Source organism: Bactrocera dorsalis, chromosome 4, assembly GCF_023373825.1.
Source record: "Bactrocera dorsalis isolate Fly_Bdor chromosome 4, ASM2337382v1, whole genome shotgun sequence".
In the NCBI taxonomy this organism is placed as follows: Eukaryota; Metazoa; Arthropoda; class Insecta; order Diptera; family Tephritidae; genus Bactrocera; species Bactrocera dorsalis.
Genome location: NC_064306.1, coordinates 2,308,039 through 2,331,593, shown reverse-complemented (window position 1 = coordinate 2,331,593; position 23,555 = coordinate 2,308,039). Strand labels below are relative to the sequence as shown.

General features: G+C 30.7%; 2 protein-coding genes across 5 annotated transcripts in view; both read left to right on the top strand.

Annotated features, from left to right (window-relative positions):
* Window positions 1-23,555, top strand: part of LOC105226142 (uncharacterized) — a 270,787-nt gene that overhangs the window by 87,399 nt on the left and 159,833 nt on the right. For 3 of the 4 annotated variants that reach the window (XM_049455825.1, XM_049455822.1, XM_049455823.1), the window contains exon 1: window positions 8,446-9,573. The exons of the other annotated variant lie outside the window; for it this stretch is intronic. The gene's annotated coding sequence lies outside the window, so the exon portion shown is untranslated. Of the gene's footprint in view, window positions 1-8,445; window positions 9,574-23,555 lie in introns of those variants that run through there. 4 annotated transcript variants of the gene reach the window in all.
* LOC125778428 (uncharacterized) lies at window positions 2,304-5,198 on the top strand. Its single transcript, XM_049455830.1, has 2 exons — window positions 2,304-3,744; window positions 3,819-5,198. The coding sequence occupies exon 1, from the start codon at window positions 2,318-2,320 to the stop codon at window positions 3,695-3,697; it is 1,380 nt and encodes a 459-aa protein (XP_049311787.1). The 5' UTR covers window positions 2,304-2,317; the 3' UTR covers window positions 3,698-3,744; window positions 3,819-5,198.

Below are 23,555 nucleotides of genomic sequence, written 5' to 3'. Positions count from 1 at the left end.
TACCAGAGAATGTAAAGTATAGAGAAGGTGCAGGTTCGACAGCGAACATTTTGTAGGATTTTTGAAGGGAGTTCACCACAGAATCCACAGTGAGAAATGTTAACATTTTTAACAGTTCTCTCACATACTCAAACAGAAAATGAAGAGAAGTAAATATAATATATGTATTTGCGGCATCTAATGACAAGGCATGTATGCCCAAACAGAGAAAATGAAGAGACAGAATTATATGTATGCATGCCCATGAGTACACTTCTAACGAAGAATTTCGTTTTGCTTTTCGTTTATATTTTTTATGTCTCACACAGAGAACGTAAACACATTTTTTTATGTCTCACATGATCACAAGGCATATACATATGCCGAAGCAGAAAATATGAAGAGACTCGCAAGGAAGAATTTCGTTTTGCTTGTTTATATTTTGTTTCATTTTGACACCGAAAAATGTGTACAAAATACATGATGTTCTCTGTCTCACATACGCAAGAATATGAAGAGACATAAATATATGTATGCATGAATATGAATATGAAGACATATGTAAACATATGCATGCATTGAATATGAATATGAAGACATAAACATATGCATGCTGCTCCTTATGATCTCCCAACTTTGTTATATTTTCAGCTTCAATTTTTCAACTTGGGAATCGCAATGTATGCAAATAAGTATGTATGTGTATGCTTTTGCGTTTTGCCGTCGGCAATTGAATATTGACTTGTACACATAATTATGATGAGTACAATTTTGTATGAAGAAAAATGATTTCTTAGATATTCCATAGGAAATATGAATGTTCCATTTTGTATGGAAATATGTATGTAGACTTTTTTATTTTTGATTTATTATTTTTCAAATTATTTCATGTTAATTTGATCTTATTTTATAATAAGTCATTTTAAATATACATACATACATATGTATAAAAGATTAACCTAAACATGATGATTGATATTTTCATGATCCATACGCAATGTACAAATGTAAGCAATTTCGTTTTGCTGTCGGCATTTCAATTTCTTATGCTTCAATTTTTGCTTTCAACCACGCTTGTATGTATGTGCAATATATGCCTTTGCGTTTTGCCGTCAGCATGTCCATATTGGCATGCAAAAGTAATTATGTATTTCATTGTTTCGTTTTGGCCCAATTTTGTATATTAAGAGAAGTAAGTGTCAATAATTGCGCCAAAATCAAATAAATATTTACATATCACATACCAGGGAACCAGAAATCTTCTTCTTACATGTTCTTTGTATATGTCATATGCAAATAAGTATTGTACACACAAATGAAAGTAACCAATGGTTGCTAACCATCCTTCTTTCCCCTACTTATATGTATATTGGCCCAATTGACAAGTGCCGATAATTGCGCCAAAATCAAATATATTATGTAGTCATATGTAAATATGTTTTAAAGTTTACATAAAATTGAAGTGCCAATAATTGCGCCAATTTTCATAAAGTTGGTGATTTTGCGCGGATAAGTCGTGTTTTGTGCGGTGAGATCATAATTTTTTAAAAAAATAATTTAAAATAGTGCGGAAAAATGCCGAAAATTCGGAAGTGTCGTGTGCGCGGATGTGAAAGTACCAACGGTGGGGTACTACGTTTATTTCGTTTCCCAAATGAATGTGAGCTGGCTGGAAAGTGGAAGGAGAATCTAAAAATTTCTCCCACTGACCACTTTCCAGTCAGCAACTCATTCATTTGTGAGAAACACTTCGAAAAGGATGCAATTGGAACCAGGAACCTCAAAGGGAATGCTGTACCGACATTATATCTGGGTAAGTGCAGTTCAATTTTTATATTGTGAGTGTTTGTTTAAGTGCGTGTGGGTGTTTTGTTAATTTGGTTGCGGGTGCACATACAAGTGCATGAGTGTGTTTGATTATTTGCGGGTGCACATATAAGTGCGTGTGTGTGTTTTAATATGTTAATTTGGTTGCGGGTGCACATACAAGTGCATGAGTGTGTTTGATTATTTGCGGGTGTACATTCAATTCAAAAACTGTCGAATACTGCTCCCGTGTCTTATTCGCTCCCATAACACTAGGGATGTAAGGTTTATTATTTATATGGGTGCATATACTATTTAATATTATTAAATATATGTATGTACATATACTTATTTTGAAATTTAGTATTTATTATATATATTTTATATTTATGTATCTTTATATTTATTTACAATTTTTTTAGATGAGGCCCCAACCCAATTATTTCAACCGGCGCGCCCGTACAAAAGCAACTGTTGGGAGCATCGCCGGAAAAACCGTATTTTTTTCCACAAGCAAAAGAAAATTTATTTTATGTTCGACTATTGCCATTTAATAAAATGCATGCGCAATATGATCTTAAAGTATGATGTTGAAACACAAGATGGGCTGACAACTTTTAAAGTTGTCCGCAAAATATATGCCATAGACCAGGCGAACGTTAATTTTAAAATGTGCCCAAAATTAACCTATTCGCATGTGTACCCCACAAATTTAGAAAAGATGTCGGTGTCTAGAGCGACACAAATTTTCAGCAACTCGGTCGCCGCGGCAATTGATATGTCAATAAAAGAAAATTTGTTGGGCTCCGATGAGCACTTAAAAAAATGCGCTAAACCAACCCAACTGCTGGTGAAGAGAATGAATGATCTTTTCGACGAATTGGATTGCAAGACGCTTTGCAATCCAAATCCTCGAAGACGACCAATACAAAGAGGTTGTATTGAGAAAATTAATAGATTAAAAGATCATATCGAATATATAAAAAATATAAAAAAGCCCAACAGCCAACTATTGTGCCTAGATTCGTTTGTTTTAACAATAAATGCAATGATTGCATTGAGCGGCGATATATTCGAAGAATATTCGAATATATCCTTTATACTCTTAGGGAGGATGAACCAAGATGCCTTGGAAAACTTTTTTTATAAAATAAGAGCAAATTTAGGATGTAATAACCATCCATCAGCGCACGAGATGCAGTATATTGTAGCAAGGCTAGTGTCCATGCATATACTGCGACGCAACTTCTCGCAATCAGGCAGCAATTGCGAAGAAGACGACGATATAAACCTTGACTGGAATATTGGCCAGGAAGACGACCTGAAAGAAAATTTGAAACCGTCTGAGCAACTTGCCGTGGAACAAATAAATGTTCCAGATGAGCAATTTGATCAGAATGAAAAACCAGCCGAGATACAGGTTCGTCGCTATTATACTGGATATGCGATATACCAGAAAGTTTTATGTAGATTGAAGTGCGACAAATGTGCCATTTTAATGCGGAATACGGAAAGCTCTTTGGAAGACTCATCGGAAGCCCTTATTAGGTCCAAAAATTACAAAAGCGCGAATGACCTAAGGCTGGTTAATCCCGATGATAGAGTCTTCGACATAAGCCGCCTACAAATGAGCTGCTATAAAGAGCTCTTTATAGCAAATTCTTGCAGAGTGGGTATAAAATCTATGATTTTAGCCCAGATTACTGCAATTACGAATCAGAAATACCCAGAGTGGTATAGCGAGGCTGGAGATTGCCTCGAACATAGGCATCAGTTTTTAGACTTTTTGATAACAGTTTTACTGTTCAAAAACGCGAAATGGCTGGCGCACGAACAGGAACAGATTCATAAAAATGAAGTGAGGGCGAGGCATTTTAATAAACAGCAAAAATTAAAGAAATTGGTAACGTAGATTGTAGGCCACATTCAATTTTTCTAGCGATTTCCGTGTTATAAAAGGTAAAAGAACTATACAAGTATTTTAGTGTACATTAGTTAAATAATTAAAACACATTTCATTCTTCTCATTTCAGATTCTTCCTAAACTAATATTGTTCTTTTTTTTTCTTTCAGGGTAGAATTAAGTTGTAAATAGTTCGTAGTAGTAGTTTTAGTATTAGTTATTGCTAGTTAGTTTTAGTATTTATTAATGTAGTTAGTAGTATGTACACGTGAGCCAAGCTTTGAAAAAAGCTGGTGAAAAAGACCTAATCTTTATTGATTAGGTTGTGTGAGAATTTGTGGTTGTAGGTAGACAAATTCTGAAAATCGTGTTTTACTAAAAATATATTTTCTTAATAATTTTTTATATGTATATTTCTAATAAAATGAATTTTCTTTTTATTTTTCTTTGCAGTTTGAATAAATTTAAGTAATTTTCAATAAATTTTTTAATAAATTTAAACAAATTTAAGTAAATTTACATGTATTTTCATTTAAATTTAATTATCAATAAATTTTTTAAAAAATATTTGCCATAGTTGTCCATTTTATTTTCTCACACATTTCAGGCGATTTTTGTATGGAAATTTGACCGGCGTAGAAGCAAAATGCTAAGCAACCATACATATATTATTTCGTTTGCACATTTGTCTGTATGTTTGCGAAAGCAAATGCTCTACAAAATTTGCTCATATTTTCATCACTTACCAACATACTTCTTGCAAGTGCGTGCATTGACCTACATACATACATATGCGTACACATACATATGAATATGTCACCACAAAAAATTGATCTTCACAAGTCAATATGGCAGCCAAATTGGCGAAGAACAAATGTAGTAATTCTTACAACAAAAACAATTTTCATTCATAAACGCAGGCGCAAATTGCACAAGCGATCTCGCTTCATTCATAAAAACAGATGCCGAACATCTCCCCGAGCATGCCTTTGCCAACAAGTGTCTTTTCGGCAAAAGCTAAAAATCATAATTTGCACCACTTTCTGGTGCTTCTCGCAAAAATCTGCGTCGATATGTATTCACGATCATACGTACATACATATTTACACACGTTTGTTGGCGAAGCTGTCACAGCGGCAAGGAAAGCGGTGACAATCGGCGGCCATTACTTTATTTTTTTTGCCCTGGTTGCCCATGACAACATAGATGCCAAAAAAATGTAAACAAACAAGACAAATGTAAGAAATAATATATGTATGTATGCCATAGAAATTCTACTGGTGCAAAAAATGGTTCATATGATACAAGATCATCATGCATATGTGACTCAAAGAATGCTTTTTTACATTCTCTGTGTGACTTTGTATATTTTTCTTCATATCATTTCTCTTTACTCATTCTCGCATGAATTTAGTCGTTTTACATATAATTCTGCCAGAGACATGCTCATTTCTGCTAAATAGCAGCGAGAATGGTGAATTCCCTTCGCGAATCCTATAAGCTCTGTTAGCCGCGCAATCGAACCATCATACAGAATTCGATTTGCACCTTCTCCAGAGAATGTAAAGTATAGAGAAGGTGCAAATCGAATTCTGTATGATGGTTCGATTGCGCGGCTAACAGAGCTTATAGGATTCGCGAAGGGAATTCACCATTCTCGCTGCTATTTAGCAGAAATGAGCATGTCTCTGGCAGAATTATATGTAAAACGACTAAATTCATGCGAGAATGAGTAAAGAGAAATGATATGAAGAAAAATATACAAAGTCACACAGAGAATGTAAAAAAGCATTCTTTGAGTCACATATGCATGATGATCTTGTATCATATGAACCATTTTTTGCACCAGTAGAATTTCTATGGCATACATACATATATTATTTCTTACATTTGTCTTGTTTGTTTACATTTTTTTGGCATCTATGTTGTCATGGGCAACCAGGGCAAAAAAAATAAAGTAATGGCCGCCGATTGTCACCGCTTTCCTTGCCGCTGTGACAGCTTCGCCAACAAACGTGTGTAAATATGTATGTACGTATGATCGTGAATACATATCGACGCAGATTTTTGCGAGAAGCACCAGAAAGTGGTGCAAATTATGATTTTTAGCTTTTGCCGAAAAGACACTTGTTGGCAAAGGCATGCTCGGGGAGATGTTCGGCATCTGTTTTTATGAATGAAGCGAGATCGCTTGTGCAATTTGCGCCTGCGTTTATGAATGAAAATTGTTTTTGTTGTAAGAATTACTACATTTGTTCTTCGCCAATTTGGCTGCCATATTGACTTGTGAAGATCAATTTTTTGTGGTGACATATTCATATGTATGTGTACGCATATGTATGTATGTAGGTCAATGCACGCACTTGCAAGAAGTATGTTGGTAAGTGATGAAAATATGAGCAAATTTTGTAGAGCATTTGCTTTCGCAAACATACAGACAAATGTGCAAACGAAATAATATATGTATGGTTGCTTAGCATTTTGCTTCTACGCCGGTCAAATTTCCATACAAAAATCGCCTGAAATGTGTGAGAAAATAAAATGGACAACTATGGCAAATATTTTTTAAAAAATTTATTGATAATTAAATTTAAATGAAAATACATGTAAATTTACTTAAATTTGTTTAAATTTATTAAAAAATTTATTGAAAATTACTTAAATTTATTCAAACTGCAAAGAAAAATAAAAAGAAAATTCATTTTATTAGAAATATACATATAAAAAATTATTAAGAAAATATATTTTTAGTAAAACACGATTTTCAGAATTTGTCTACCTACAACCACAAATTCTCACACAACCTAATCAATAAAGATTAGGTCTTTTTCACCAGCTTTTTTCAAAGCTTGGCTCACGTGTACATACTACTAACTACATTAATAAATACTAAAACTAACTAGCAATAACTAATACTAAAACTACTACTACGAACTATTTACAACTTAATTCTACCCTGAAAGAAAAAAAAAGAACAATATTAGTTTAGGAAGAATCTGAAATGAGAAGAATGAAATGTGTTTTAATTATTTAACTAATGTACACTAAAATACTTGTATAGTTCTTTTACCTTTTATAACACGGAAATCGCTAGAAAAATTGAATGTGGCCTACAATCTACGTTACCAATTTCTTTAATTTTTGCTGTTTATTAAAATGCCTCGCCCTCACTTCATTTTTATGAATCTGTTCCTGTTCGTGCGCCAGCCATTTCGCGTTTTTGAACAGTAAAACTGTTATCAAAAAGTCTAAAAACTGATGCCTATGTTCGAGGCAATCTCCAGCCTCGCTATACCACTCTGGGTATTTCTGATTCGTAATTGCAGTAATCTGGGCTAAAATCATAGATTTTATACCCACTCTGCAAGAATTTGCTATAAAGAGCTCTTTGGCACTTTTATTGGCACTTCAATTTTATGTAAACTTTAAAACATATTTACATATGACTACATAATATATTTGATTTTGGCGCAATTATCGACACTTGCCAATTGGGCCAATATACATAAAAGTAGGAGAAAGAAACATGTAAGAAGAAGATTTTTACTTAATATGTAAATATTTATTCGATTTTGGCGCAATTATTGACACTTGTCTTAATATACAAAATTGGGCCAAAAAGAAACAATGAAATACATAATTACTTTTGCATGCCAATATGGACATGCTGACGGCAAAACGCAAAGGCATATATTGCACATACATACAAGCGTGGTTGAAAGCAAAAATTGAAGCATAAGAAATTGAAATGCCGACGGCAAAACGAAATTGCTTACATTTGTACATTGCGTATGGATCATGAAAATATCAATCATCATGTTTAGGTTAATCTTTTATACATATGTATGTATGTATATTTAAAATGACTTATTATAAAATAAGATCAAATTAACATGAAATAATTTGAAAAATAATAAATCAAAAATAAAAAAGTCTACATACATATGTACATATTTCCATACAAAATGGAACATTCATATTTCCTATGGAATATCTAAGAAATCATTTTTCTTCATACAAAATTGTACTCATCATAATTATGTGTACAAGTCAATATTCAATTGCCGACGGCAAAACGCAAAAGCATACACATACATACTTATTTGCATACATTGCGATTCCCAAGTTGAAAAATTGAAGCTGAAAATATAACAAAGTTGGGAGATCATAAGGAGCAGCATGCATATGTTTATGTCTTCATATTCATATTCATGCATACATATATTTATGTCTCTTCATATTCTTGCGTATGTGAGACAGAGAACATCATGTATTTTGTACACATTTTTCGGTGTCAAAATGAAACAAAATATAAACAAGCAAAACGAAATTCTTCCTTGCGAGTCTCTTCATATTTTCTGCTTCGGCATATGTATATGCCTTGTGATCATGTGAGACATAAAAAAATGTGTTTACGTTCTCTGTGTGAGACATAAAAAATATAAACGAAAAGCAAAACGAAATTCTTCGTTAGAAGTGTACTCATGGGCATGCATACATATAATTCTGTCTCTTCATTTTCTCTGTTTGGGCATACATGCCTTGTCATTAGATGCCGCAAATACATATATTATATTTACTTCTCTTCATTTTCTGTTTGAGTATGTGAGAGAACTGTTAAAAATGTTAACATTTCTCACTGTGGATTCTGTGGTGAACTCCCTTCAAAAATCCTACAAAATGTTCGCTGTCGAACCTGCACCTTCTCTATACTTTACATTCTCTGCCTTCTCTATGTTTTATGTTCTCTGGTGCGAGCATTTGTCTCCATTAGTTTCGTGCCGGTTTTTGTGCCGTTTAGACGTGTTTGACAGTTCGAGTTTAAAGGCGAACGGAGACGATTGCACATTTTCGTATAAAAATTTCAATACACGACAGCAAGCTGTCCAATGTCGCAGTGTGAATTTCGCGAGCAGCACCATTCAGAAATATCGGTAAATCGCTTGTGAAAATCGGGAATTACGCGAAAGTAATAGTTTACGAGTGTTTGTGCATATAAATAAATGAAAATACAAAGTGTTGGAAATATTTTTAGTGGAATCACGAAGTTGAATGAAAATTTTCGTGGCTGTGCAAAGCCAAAAAGTGGAAAATAAAATACAAACAACAATAACAACAACTGCTAAGCGGCGCAACGAATCAATCAGGCAAAGCAAATACACCGTTCGTGTGGCTGAAAGGAGAACCGCATGCACATGTGTGTGTTTGTATGTGTGCGTGCATAAGCAATAACTAGGAAACGAAGAAGCTGCTGCTGCTTTTTCAGCGCCGCGCAGTCACTTGAATGCTGCTTGCAATCTTTTGTTTTTGAATTGTTTTGAGTTTCTTTCAAAAAAAAAATCTTCTGTTCTCTCACGTGTGTGTGCTTATGATATTTGGTTCTTCGCTATTTATGCCGGTGCGTCGCAGCTAAGAACAGGTAGTGATTGCAGGCACGACGATTCGAATGCTACCTGCTTACGCGCTTCGCTGACTGACTGACGTGCAGACGGACAATTGTTTATCGATTATCGACTGATGAATAGCTACAACAAATCTGCTGTTTATGCTTTGCTCAGTGCTGGTTAAGTGAGTGCGTGTATTTATTGGCAACCGTGAGCGATTGCATGTGCAGCATTTCTTTGCGTAGACGCTGCAGTGCCGTGAATGAATAAGAAAGCGTGGAAAATAAAATAAAAAAAATAATAATAAGAAATTGTTAAAGCTAAATATAGCAGCGAAATAAGTGAAACAAAGCTGCAAACCGGTCGAAGGAGTTTTGTGCAAAACTAGAAAAAATTACCAAAAGCAAGAAAGCAAAAATAAAAACAACATACAAGCAACACGTTGCCAGCGCGCTTTGGGCATTACATGAGTGCAGCAGAGCCGGAGAATAATAAGTAAATGTAAGTGTTGCACAGTTTACAATATTACAGAAATTTTATAATAATGTTAAGTGGAATGAGAGTTGAAAATGGCATGGAAAATGGTTTAGTTTGACAAGTTATGTTCACGAAATTTTATAGCAAATTTTCCGAAGCAGCGCTACAATCTGCGCATACATTTTTAAGATCGAACCAATATAGCAACTAGTTGCCAAAGAAACTGGCCGATCAGAATAAAGTTCTTGTATGAAAAACTTTTTTTATTTCTCACATAAACTGCGCGAAATTTAATATAGCGTATTATCCAAGGTACAGCCATAATCTACGAATAAATTTTCTATATCGGAACACAATAGCTTATAGTTGTCATACAAACTGCCCTATAAAACTTAAGTGCTCGTATGGAAAACTTTTTTATTTGACGAGTTATCTTTACGAAATTTGGAACAGACTATTTTCAAAGGCAACGCTACAATCCGCGAAAAAAATTTTCTAATCCGACTACTATAGCATATGGCTGTCATATAAAGTGCTCTGTCAAACTTATGTAAGTCCTTGTATGGAAAACTTTTTTAGTTGACTAGGTATTTTCACGAAATTTAGTATAGCTTATTTTCCAAGACAACTCTACATTCTCCGAACAAATTGTAGAAATCGGTTCACTATAGCATACAGCTGCCATACAAACTGTTCGATCAAAAACAACATTAAGCTCCTTTATACCCTTTTACACTCTAAAAATGCACCTGTTTAGGATATTATAGCTTCAGTACAGCCCAATTTAAAGATTTTTCTTGTTTTTTTTTTTGTTATTTTAAAACGTTCGTTAATTTTTTAAAATAAATTTTACAAAATTTATGCTTAAAACTATTCAAATCTACTGGTTTCCTTTTGTCACTTTTTTATATTGGTAAAACTTTTGTAAAAAGTCTCCTTTTCGTAATCGTTTTTTATTCTAAAGTTGAACTAATTTTTATTCAGACCGATTACCTTGATTTTAGTAGGTTACAGAGAAAGGAATTTCTTCAACTTTATTTCAAACATTATTTTTTATTTATTTAAAAATTTTTTTTTTTTTTGTTTTTTAATATATTTTGAGACCATTGCAACTTTTTTAAAAGTGTTTAGTGAAAATTTCATCAAAATTACTTTCAAATTCTTCTAATTATAGATTTAGAACTTAAAGTAAACAGTTCATTTCCACAAGAAATCACAAGCATTTGCAGAAAATCAACTTTTTGCTCTCAAATTTATTATAAGTTAGCAACTTTTTTAAATAATATATTAATTTGCGTTTAAAAACATTGCCATAACCTCAAACCTTTAGCTCTAAAGTTAAAATTAAGCGGTTCTTTATGCTCACTTATTTTTTTTTTTCAATTAGCAAGACTTATAAATGACACAAGCTAGTTACTATGAACCGTAAAAAATGGTTTCGAATGCTTTCTTTTAGGATTACAATACCCTTTACCCCTTCATAATCACCCCACATCTACTATTAACCCCTACAAGGCGCGTTTGTGTACTGCTCACCTCGCCCGAGCACATTTTTATTATATTTTAGTCTACACCTGAGCTATTTGCTAGCGCCCTGAAATTGCAACAATGTGCGCAAAATAGAAAAAACTGAAATGCGAGGCAAAATGAACAATGCAAACAAGCAGGGAATAGTGAAAAATTACACATCAAAACAGTGTTAGCCAGAACAAAAGCGCTGCCGTTGAAAGGGAAAAGGTAAACAAGCAAAAGCGAAAAATAAACATTCGAAAATAACTACAATTTTGCAGGGCGCAATGGAAGGCTACCATGTATAGTGAAAAAATAAAAGGAAATTTGCAAATCAAAAGTGTGCGGATTTGCAGTAAAAATTTTAAACAATTTTATTTATTCATTTTAAATAAAATAAAAGCTAAATATTGAGTAAAATAATATTTCATATTTGAAAAGTTTTTAAATCAAAATGTGTGCAGAGTTTAAAATAAATAAACAGCAACTAAAATTTTTTTAATATTGCAATAATATTTGAAGTAAACGACTGAAAATTTGAAAAAAAAATACTTTTTAATAAAAAAAAAAACAAACAAAAAAATTAAAAAATAATAAAAAAAATAAAAACATATTTAATAATAATAAAAAAAAAAAATTTTAAATAAAATGTAAAATATACTTTTTCAAAATTGACACTTTGAAAATATTTACTTCAGTTAGAAATTATATTTTTTTAAATAAAAAATTTTAAATTTAAATTTTGAAAACCATTATATTTTTAGTTAAAAATTGTATTTTTTTAATAAAAAATTTGGCAATAATTTTATTTTGTTAAAAATTGTCACTGTGTTCGAATATTAGTTACTAAACTGCTAATTAAGCTAATTTGCTGGTTAATTTGGATGGCTAATTTCTTGGCCAATGAAGTTAAATATTTTATATAATTCCTTTCTTATTTTTTTACAAATTAAAATTTACAAACAAAAAAACTATAAATCAGCCAGATTTTCTGACTAAATGGCAAAAATGTTAGAAAAAATTGCACATATTTTCATAATCCAAATTTGTTTTTACACTTTCAATTATGCAAATAAATGCATTGTCAATGGACAAAGTAAAAAACAAATCCCCAAAAAATTGCAAATATTTTAGCATTTCTTAATTAATTTAAACAAGGCAATAACAAGCGGCAAATTCAATAAATTTTTGTTTCAACTTTACGGTTATATAATTATTGCATAGTTTTTCAATTCATTGCAAAGCTAAATTCCCAGTTGAAAAATAAATTATTTATATGAAAATTCACAAAAGCTCGTTGACATAGAATTGCTGTGGCGCCCAAAAAGCCAGCGAATTTGTGAGCTCAATAACACTTCAACAATTAGCTTGTTAACACACCAAAAAATGTGCAATTTATATGCATACATGGTTAGAAAACACAAATAGTGTTCGAAAAAAATTAAAAAAAAAATATTAAAAAAAAATATTTTTCAAAAAAATAAATAAAAAATATTTGTATAAATCGGCAAATTTTCCATAAATAAATATTTCATCATAAACAAATATTTTTTGCCATAAATAATATTTTTTTTCCATAGATAAATATTTTTTGCCACCAAAAATTAATTTTATGAATTTTCAGTAAATATTGAGGTGTTGAAATATTCTCCAATGACGCTTGACATACATTTTTAGTTGAAAAGTAATAATTTTTTTATGTGACAATAAATTTTTTGCACGAGTGATTAATAACTTTTTTCTCATGCACAAATGGATTTTTTCACTGAGTGATTAAAAAATTTTACGCCTAAAAAATCTTGTGCAAAATTAATGACACAGATATTTTCATCGGAAAATATGCCAGTAAATACGAATTTCGCAATGTGTGGCAACAATTAATAAACTATTTATATATAAATTGAAATTTAAATGTACGCAAACGTTTTTCTCGCCAAAAAAATGTTTTCCAATTTTCTATTTTTACCGCATAGAAAATTGTTGTTGTCAGCCATTCATTCATATTCATTAAAGTTTTTATTTGCAAATATGCCAATTTGACGCTTGTTGCTGCCTAACGAAGCGTTATCGAGCATGTTTTCACAGGCATATAAAGTGTGGAGCGCTAAAAAACGATGGAAAAGTAAAAAAAATTTGAAAAATTTTTAAATAGATTTTTAAGTAAAAACTATTATAAAAAATAAACAAAAAAATGAAATATAATAACTTTAACTAAATAATAATTATAAAAAAATATAATTTTTTTTAATTTTTATAAGAAAAAAAATTAATTAAATTTAAAAAAATATAAATAATAAAAATTTAATTAATAAACAAATAAATAAATATAAAAATTTGTTTAAAAATTAATAAAAACTAATTAATAATTAAATTTATAAAAATTAATTAATTAAAAAAATTTAAAAATTCAAAATAAAAATTTATAACAAATTAATTAATATTTAAATTCAAAAATATTGAAATAAAAATTGTAAAAATTAAAAAGCAGAATTAATTAAAAATTAAAATAATAAAAAATTTAAGAAATTAAAAGTAGTCTATAAAATTTAAAAAACTAATAATTTAATAAACATTAAAATTTGATAAAAACTAATTAATAACTGAATTAAAACCAAAAAATAAATTAAATTAATTTAATTTAAAAAAATATTAATTAAAAAATTACAAAAAAAATAAATGAAAAATATCAATAATGAGATTAATAATTTAAAAAATATATACATATATACATTTTTTTTAATTTTTTGCCTCAACTCAACTCAACACACTTTTTACGCTAATTGAATTAGCAACTTTGCATTTACCTATTCAAAATCACATTTGCGTGTGTGTATGCGCTGGCATTTAATGAACCAACATAACAGCGCCGATTACAGCAAACACACAGACACAAATTATGTTGCAACAAAACACTCTAGTTATTGTATTTGTTTTGCGCCAAATTCTGCAACTTTTGTTTTCGTTTCAAATTTTCAATGAATTTTTCCGCGAATTCGCTGCCTTTTTGCGCGCTTTTTCGCTTCTGCTCGCTGCCGCAGCCAGAATTCCTCAATATATTGCTAAATATTTATATTTTTTCCATATACTCGTATGTGCGTGTGTGTGTGTCGAGCAAAATTGGATTACCAACAGCTGTCAACGTCACTGAATGAATAGCAGAAATATTTGTAATGCTTATGCTCGTATGTGGTGCGGGGTGTAGTGGCACTCAATGTGGTTAGAGTAGAGTTCGGTGAGTGAGTGAATGAGTTGCTCAAATTGCGCCATCAACCAAGCCACTAAATAACTAGTACTAGCGTGGGTACTTAGCTTGGAATGTTGACAGCGGACAGCTGCTGCTGCTGTTGTTGATAACCAAGCATAATTATTTAAAACAACTGCTATATCAAAGCGGTTTGCTGGTAGTTAAATTTCGATTTTCGAAAGTAATTGCTCAGATTTCAATTTTTGTTTTTAATTTAGCATTTTATGATGCCAATCGTTACTTTTATTGACGTTTTACTGTAATTACGCTAGAGGCGCTCCAGGTGGGGAAACGATGAACTTGTGGAACGGCTGGGAAGTGAATGAAAAGCTCGAAGAGTTTAAACAAATATCAACTCACAGCACCAAAGTAGCACTACCCTGATGATAAAAATAGCACTAGCATTGAATCTTGGATAGTTAAAGCTATAACTCGATTCCAAACAAAAGCTACAACGTTCTTATACATACAAAACAAGCCTGAACTTGTGGAACACCTCTCTGTTTGGCAATATTAATACATATGCAACGATAAAAGGTTATACTTTTTAACATTTTCAATACTTTATTAGTGTTAAATTAGTTTTCTCGTTAAACTGAACTTGTGGAACACCTTTCAAAAGTTTGATACACCTGCCTCGATAGGAGACTATTTTATATCGTTTCGAATACTCTAGTGATTCTAAATCCACTGCTTAGCAAAATTGAACTTGTGGAACACCCCACAATATCACATATATTGATGAAACTGCAAAGATGGTTGGCCATTTCGACGAATTGTAGCGAAACTAAACTTGTTTAACACACAAACGAAATGCTTTTGCTCAGTTTACCTACAAATAAAAGTAGCATCCATACTAATCAGCTTCGTAAACAGCCAATAATTAGCAAAAATCGTCACGAAACTCAGTCAAAGCAGACAACACTCAGTCTGCGCTAATTTTGCACTTCAACTCATCTCACCGCCCGCTTCATTAGCAGAGTCTGTCCGCGTTCAACTGTTGGGGTAGTCAGGCAGTGTGCCACAAAAGAAGGCCATCGGGGTCAGCTAGAGCACAGCGCATATGCGGGCAAACATACAATTAAAGAAACTGAAAGCTCAAAGCCAGCTACATACTCAGCTAAAAGTATTTTGTAGCGCTTTACGTTTGTGAAAAAAATTTGCTCTACTTTTCAACACATTTTTTATGTTGCAGCAACAGCGAGATAAAAAAAAAATAATAATGCTGAATAAAAAGCAGCTGCCAAGAATTGTTTGCAATCGCCACTTTTACCGTTGTACGCTTTGCAGAAGCGTTAATGCTTGGCGTTTTCAGTGTGCTCTAGGGGTTACCTGTACAAATTGGCGCAATAAATGTCAGTCTAATTGTTGGTCTCAGCTATTTGGAGCAAGTGAGTGCCTCTTGAGTTGGCGCTACAGATTGTTTAGCACTTTATATTTTAATTTCGAAATGCATCTTTTTTCATCGATGCTACTGACATGGTTGCCTACTTGCGCGCGATTAGGCTTTGACCACAGATTTGGGTTAGTGGGAAACTAGTTGGAGTGAAGTAGGCAATGACTGGATTCTGCGCCTTTGAAAACTGTTTGCAATTTATTTTTTAGAGTTCTAATTTGTGGCGACGGACTAAAAGTGTAGCATTAATCGTCTGATTTGGTGTACCACATATTGTAGGCATTGAAGAAGTGCTCTCCAGATTTTTTTGTAATTAATTGCAAGTTTTTGCAATAAAACTGTGAATGTAAATAACCGAGACTTAAGGCTAGGTGCATAGTGGTTCTTGGCTGCTGGGTAAATGTTGATCGAAAACAGCAGAGATGTGAAGATATGGTAGAATTACGCTTACTTACTACTTGAAACATAGATTTTGGCGCTCGTCTGTACTTTTAGCACTCTTTGGAGCCCTGCGCTTCGCCTCACTATGTGTATAGCCTTATATTTTCATGAATAAAGCTAATGTTTGTACTTCTAATTTCATTCAATGACATTGAGCTGTCACATAAGTCGTTATTTTAACGTCTTGCACACATTCTTATCATCAAATCCACTTGAATATGATTTGTTTATGACACTTTTATTATGATAAGTTTAACTTATTGAGACATTTTTTTTATTTTTGCCTACTTTCCAAGTTATCTCTCCTCATTTGCCTGTTATACGCGCACAGCGCTTCTCGAATAACGCTACCGAGCCTAAATCACCCTCCGTTTTCGTAAATATTCGACGTGGTGCTAAGCGCATAGTACTACTTTCGTATCTACGGCAGCTGCTACTCTACTTCCCACTGTACTCTGCGTAATATCCCCGTCCGCCTTTGTACATTTCCATTTCAATCGGACGCTTACATACGCACGTAAGTCCTTTGTTTACAGGATCACTGCGCCGTTAGGAAGCAATATGTCAGCAGATCCCCCGCTGTGACGCACCGTCAGGCAGGCAAGCATTTAACTGCAGCGCTCGGCTTACTTAGATCCACGCAAGTGCCGCTGGCGCTGAGTTTCCCTGCGCTCTGCCGTGCTCGCTCTCTATTATTACAAGTGTCATAGAGCTGACTTCGCTGTCAGCAGGCAGATGTACTTGGTCGGAAACGAGTTTCTCGTGCATTCGATACTCTAATTGCGTGGAGTTTTAGATTCACGTCGTCAATGAGGCATTTCAATTTCGCTCTAGTCATTCACACTCACACACACATGCTGGTAGATGGTGTATGTATGCTTGGATTGTGTGTAAGTAGGCTCATGCAGGATATCAAATTACCTGTGTCTACTCACACTCGATTTTCATAAAAGTACCTTCTTTGTTTATGCGTATGCGTGTGTGCGTTTGGTAACTCTGTAAGTAGGGGAATGCGAGCGAGTTTTATCTCAAGGGTGTCGGAACACATTTGTTTGTAGATATTTTTTTTTAAAGCGTTGGCTAAAAATTATATACAAATACTTTGTAAATCTGGCTCCATTTTCAACTTTTTATGCTATAAGTTTAATAACCTTGATAATTGGCATGAAGACAAAGCGCAGATTTGCCACGAAGTCGCAAATCAGGCATATTGAGACTCACTGGTCATCTCTTGTTTACATATGTGCTTCAATTTTAGCTTAAGATCCAGTTTAATTCAGTCGATAAGCTCTTGAATTTCATAAGCAGACGTTCTTCATACATGAATTAAATAATTTTTGTTGTTTGTAGCAAGCAGTCAATCTTTGAGCTGGCAAAGATGACATTTTTTGAGACCAGCTTCTTTGCAGAATGATGAGTCGAGAGAGTTTGAAGAACTTAAAAATATCCTCGGGATCGTTTTCAACTTTAGACACACAGCTCTGGAACAGTTTTAAGAGTTCCTTTGATCATAAAACCGCATTTCTATATATTTTTTTTTTAATAAAATTCTACTTTGAAGTAACTTTTTCATATAAAAAACGTAAATTTATATTTTTTTCCCCTTGCCAAGACTTCCACTGATTCTCTTTCTGTCTTCTGTTCCAACCATTGTTTGACACTCTCTCGTCTCGGTCATCCATTCTTGTTTGTCTTAAGTCTTATATTTCAAACTCAGTTTCAGCTCTACCTTGCAACTCGCTTTCGTTATACCGTTAGTCAGTCTGTGCAGCTTTTCTCGCTCAACATTTCCGGCTTTTTGCTGCAACAACACGTTTGGCATTCCAAGCGGAACTTACCACAGGCAAATGTAATGCTGATGCATTTTCGCTGTCATTGACCATGAAAGTGTGCGACAACGAGTGGGAATTAGGGAATGCAAACAAATGGGCATAAAAAATGTCAGCGAAATTCAATGAAAATGTGAAAAAATTAATTTTTTTTAAGTTATTTTAAATTAAAGTTTCGTGTTCTGCGCCGTGTTAAAATAGTTTGTTTACATATTTTTGCAATAATTTTTATAGTTATTTGTGTATTCCCCAGCTTTTAGCAAGCAACCCCTGGAACAAGCCTTAAACACTTACATAACAAGCACACACACACACTCGCACATTTTTTTGTAGCAAAAATGTTGTTGCTGTTCTTTATTATACGTAACATTTGTTGTTTTTGTAATTTTGCAAAATCTTGTACATAAATTTGTACTTTGCACTCATCAAACTCGGACATGCGTTTTTTGCACCTGACACAATGTCAAATTCGCAATTTCGCTGCAAAATGAAATTTGCTCAAATTTGTAATAAACAAAACTTGACATTTAAAAAGTTGTCATTGTGAGTGCTGGCAAATGACTTTGACACGTGCTGAAGAAATTAGACGAAAAGCAAATCCAAAGAGTAATCTTGTAGGAAAAAAGGGGATTTGTGAGAATAAAAAAAAATATATTTTACAAAACAAAAAGAGTTTAATTAATATTGAAGTTGTTGTAATGAAATGAAGCTGCAATGAGCGGGAGTTTGAGTGGAATGATTGAGCTCTAGTGAGCTTTTGTTTGGGTTTCGAATAAAATTTTGGAAAAAAATTTGAAAAAATTGAATTAATCTTTTTTTGATTTAATCTTAATTTAATTTGATTTTAGAAAAAATTAATTTAGCAAATGACAATAAAAAATAATTAAATAAATAATTTTAAAATTAAATTAATTAAATTAAAAAATTAAATTTAAATAAATTTTAATTTTTATTTAATTTTAATTGAAAATTTTACATTAATAAAAAAAAATAAAAAGTAAATAAATTATAATTAAATTTAATTAAAATTAATTTTGTTTTAATAATTAAATTTTTTAAATTTAAAGTTTAATTATAAATTTAATTTAGAATATTACAAAAAAATAAAAATTAAATAATTAAATAAATTAAAATTAATTAATTATTTTTTTTTTTAATTTTAATTTAAAATTTTTTAAATAAATCATTTAAATTTTTAATCAAATTTTAATTTAAAAAATTTAGATAATGAAAAAAATTAAGTTATTTAGAAAATTAAACCATTTTAAAAACCTTCTTCCGCAGTAATAAATTACTAAATACAATCCTTGCAAAATTGCCAATTAAAGCACTCTGTGTAATTGCTTGTGCTCTTCGGCGTAAATTTGCTAAAATAAATATTGAAAAAAGTTATAAAATTTAATTTTTGAATTTCATATTCACATAAAACCGAAATTGCAATTTTATAAATTTTTAATTTCATCAAAACAACGGCTTATAAAAGCGGCACAAAAACAAAAATTTCTTTGCACCCAAACTTTCCGTTATTACACATGGTGCATTTGCACAATTTTCCAGCTCGTTAAACAAGCAAAAGCAGTTGCTATTTGCATTGCAAAACCAATTAGTGCTTAAGTAAATCAATTTATCGGTTTATTTCAGCAAATGAAAATTGGTAAAAATTTTCAGAAAAAATTTTAGTTTATAAATAAAGAATAAATGCATAAATAAACAAGGGGTATTAATGAAAAAGCTTGCAAATAAATTGAGTTTAAGATGCGAGAGAAATTTTTGCAGCTGACAAGAGCAAACTTAGGCAATTTTGTGCATTTGAAATATTTGCCGGCATTTTTGTGGTAAATTGGAGAGTCTATGTGTGTGTGCGTGCACTATTGTTCGAGGTAGAAAATTGTGTTTAGGAATTACTTTATTAAAAGAAAGCAAATATTTTCTGAAATTTGTAGTTATTTTTTTATAATTCTCCATTTTTTAAATTAACTGAATTTTTTAAATTATCTAAATTTTATTAAATCATTTAAATGTTTTAAATTAAAATTTAATTTAATTATAGTTTTGCATTTTCATCATTAATCTGTCATTTAATTTTTTAAATTTTGTCTATTAAAATTAAATTCAATTATAAATTATATTATTTAAAAATTATTTAATTTTTATTAATTTTTTAAATTTTCTAAATTAAAATTTAAATTAATTACAATTATATTTTTGGAAAAAGTATTTCACTTGTTCTTATTTTTTAAAAAATGAATTATTTTTTCTTAATTTTTTTAATTTTCTAAATTAATATCTTAATTAATTATAATTATGCCATTAAAAAAATTATTTATTGTTTTAATTTTTTTTAAATCTTTTAAAGTACAATTACATAAATTTAATTATAATCATTTTATTTAAAAATTTATTTAATTTTTCTAATATTTTGTAAATTTTTCTAAATTAAAATTAAATTAAATTTTCGAAAAAGAATGCTTACTTTGTCTGTTCCAATATTTTTCCTAATTTTTTTGTTTATAAAACCCAAGCAGAAGCTCTCTTGGCACTCATTGCCCATTCCACTCAAAGTCACGCTCATTGCTTTCATTGGCTGTTGAATAGCAACAGTTAACTGTTTATTGCAATTATTGCGCGCATTATGTATTTATTCATTATGTGATAAAAATTAACAGCTGCGAAATCAAGAGTGAATGGAAAAAACGCAATATGAATCAGTTTATTATTATTATGAACATTACAACACGCTAATCGCACTCAATTCAATTCAACTCAAATTAATGCGCACCAATTACAATTTAAATTTATTACAATTACAAGCAAAAAAATTTATTTCTGTGAATTACCATTAATGAAGTCGACTGCAAGCGCATTCCACTTGCGTACATGTGTGTGTGTATGTGCATGTCCAAACAAAAGTCAATTACAAATGCAGCGCGGGTGCGTGAGTGTGTGCGGAAGAAGTGCAAGGGGTGCCTTCGCTGCTGATGTGTGAAAAGCCTCATTATTGTCATGCGCAGCGCCAACATATTAAAATTTGCTTTATGGGGCAAGCTAATAACAGTAAATTAAATTTCGGAAGCAAGTCAAGAAATTTGTAGCGAACACATGAAAAAAAGAAAATATTTTTTTTTTAATTTAAAAAAGGGCTTTATGAAATTTTAGAATTTTTTTAAATTTATTTATAATTAATTTTTCAAGCGAAATAATTTCTTAACTAAAAAATAAAAAAAGAAGGTTAACATTTTACATTTCTTTTTTTGAATTTTCAAGAGAAATACATAATTTCTTATTTAAAAAAATGGAAACAAAAAATTTTGAAATTTTAGAAAATTTTTCAAATTTATTTGCAACACATTTTTTTTAATTTATGATATGAACCTATTTAGAAAAGTTAAAAAAAAAATATCTTAAAATTTAAAAAGATTGTATGAATTTTTCAAAACTTTTTTAATTAATTTTTTTTAATATCAAAAACTTTTGATTACAATAAAGTAAAGTTTGGAAATTTTTAATTATAAATTTTATTTTTTTTTAATTTTTTAAAACAAGTTCCAACAACAACAGTTGCCAAAGAAAGTTCAATGTTAATGCCAACATGCTGCTATAAATCAGCTTCCGAGTAAAGCAAACATTAAAATTTACGTTTATTAAATTTTGAATTAATGTCAATTACCAAAAACGAGATAAATGACATGTTTTCTTCGGCAAAAAGCGGACAAATTGAATTTCAGTTGAATTGATTTTATTTGTGCTCGTTAGTAATGTAATTACAACTGCAATTTTTTAGAATTGAAATGCATTTGTTAAAATTTATAATATAGGTTGTTGTTGTTGTTATTATTCAGCTTAAAAATTGCAATTCCGAAAAAGGGTTCAGCAAACTCAGAGTTCGTCATAAGCGCGTCACTTTAACTGCCTGTTGCTGTTGTTGCTGGCATTTAAATCGATTTATTGTTAATAACTGTCAGCAAGCGCTTTCTATAAGCATGCATGTGTACATATGTATGTATGTATGTGTATGTGTGAGTACATGTACCTTTTATTTGGAATTTTCTTAAAGGGAATTATGAGGTTGCCTCAACTGGTTTGGAGAGTATAGTGTTGAAAGTAAAAAAATAAAAATATTTAAAAAAATTTCGAAAAATTTTAAAAATTAAAAATTTTTAAAACTAAAAAAAACTTAAAATTTTCCAAACCTAAAAAAAAGGAATTAAAATTAAGAAAGATGAAAATAATTTATAAATTAAAAAATATATGAAAATGACTTAATTTCAAAATTTTCAAAATTGAAATTTTTTAAAAATTGAGAATTTTTTCAAATTACATAACTTTTTCAAATTAATTTTAAATTTTCGGTTATAAGTTTGCTTTAAAGGAAAAAATGAAATATTTAAAAGATTTAAAAAATTTCGAAAAAATTTTCAAACTTAAAAATTAGTTAAAATAAAAATTTCCTAAAATTTTTTAAAATTTCAATTCGAAAAGAAAAATCGAAATCGAAAAAGTTTTCAAACTTAAAAATTAGTTAAAATAAAAATTTCCTAAAATTTTTTAAAATTTCAATTTTCAAAAATTTGTTAAAATTTGGATTTTCAAAAATTTGTTAAAATAAAAAAAAAATATTTCAAAAATTTCAATTTCGAAAATTTCATAAATCTTCAATTTCTGAATTTGATTCGAAACTTCAAAAGCTAAAAATTTTAAATATTTTCGAAATTGTGAAAAATTCAATTTTTTTTTTTTAATTAAGAAGAAGTAAAAAATGTATGGCTTAAAATCTTTTTTATATGCACTTGCATTTGCAATATTATTAATTCTTTTTACTTTCTCTTCTGCGAAATTGGCATTATTTTAGTCACCTCAACGTGTGCGAAATTTATGACAAATTTTTGAAATTTTACAAATATTTAATGTAGTATTCACTCATAACTAACAAAAAGCAGCCGAGATTATAAAATTGTATAATGCTTTACCATTTCCTTTAAGCTTACTTAGTCATTCGCTTTAAACCTGTTTGTTATTTGACTTAATTTTGTTTTTGCTTTTGCTGTTTTATCACTTTTCCAGCTTCTTCTCCGTTGCTACATTTTGTTTTGCTACCAATTTTCTTATGGTTTCAGTTGTAAAGCGTCTACTTTGAATCATGCTTATGCAAAAGTAGAAATTCCGAAAAATGTTGACTTATGAAATTAGCGTCAAGGCGAGTATTTGATAAATTTGAATATAGAAAATGCATAAATAAATAATGAATTTATTAATATACACTATTTGTGAGTAGCTGTAAAGAGTACAAGTTGAAAAAAAATTTCTTGGTCGGATAAAAATCTGGGTTCGTTCCGCTTACTCAACCGCAACTGTCGTGATATATCCGTATACTCTTGGTATTTCAGGAAAAAAAATCGAACAGACCTTTTCAGTCATTATACGGGAGGTAAAGGTTAGGTCGAAGTTTGAAACCAATACTTTCGTGTTGAACTTATCTTCATATGCCTTTCACATTGAGTTTGTTTAGATTATTTTAGTACAGCGTTTTTATTTCGCTCCTAGACACTCCATGGAGTTAAGATTTGATTTAATAGTTACATATGTGTGT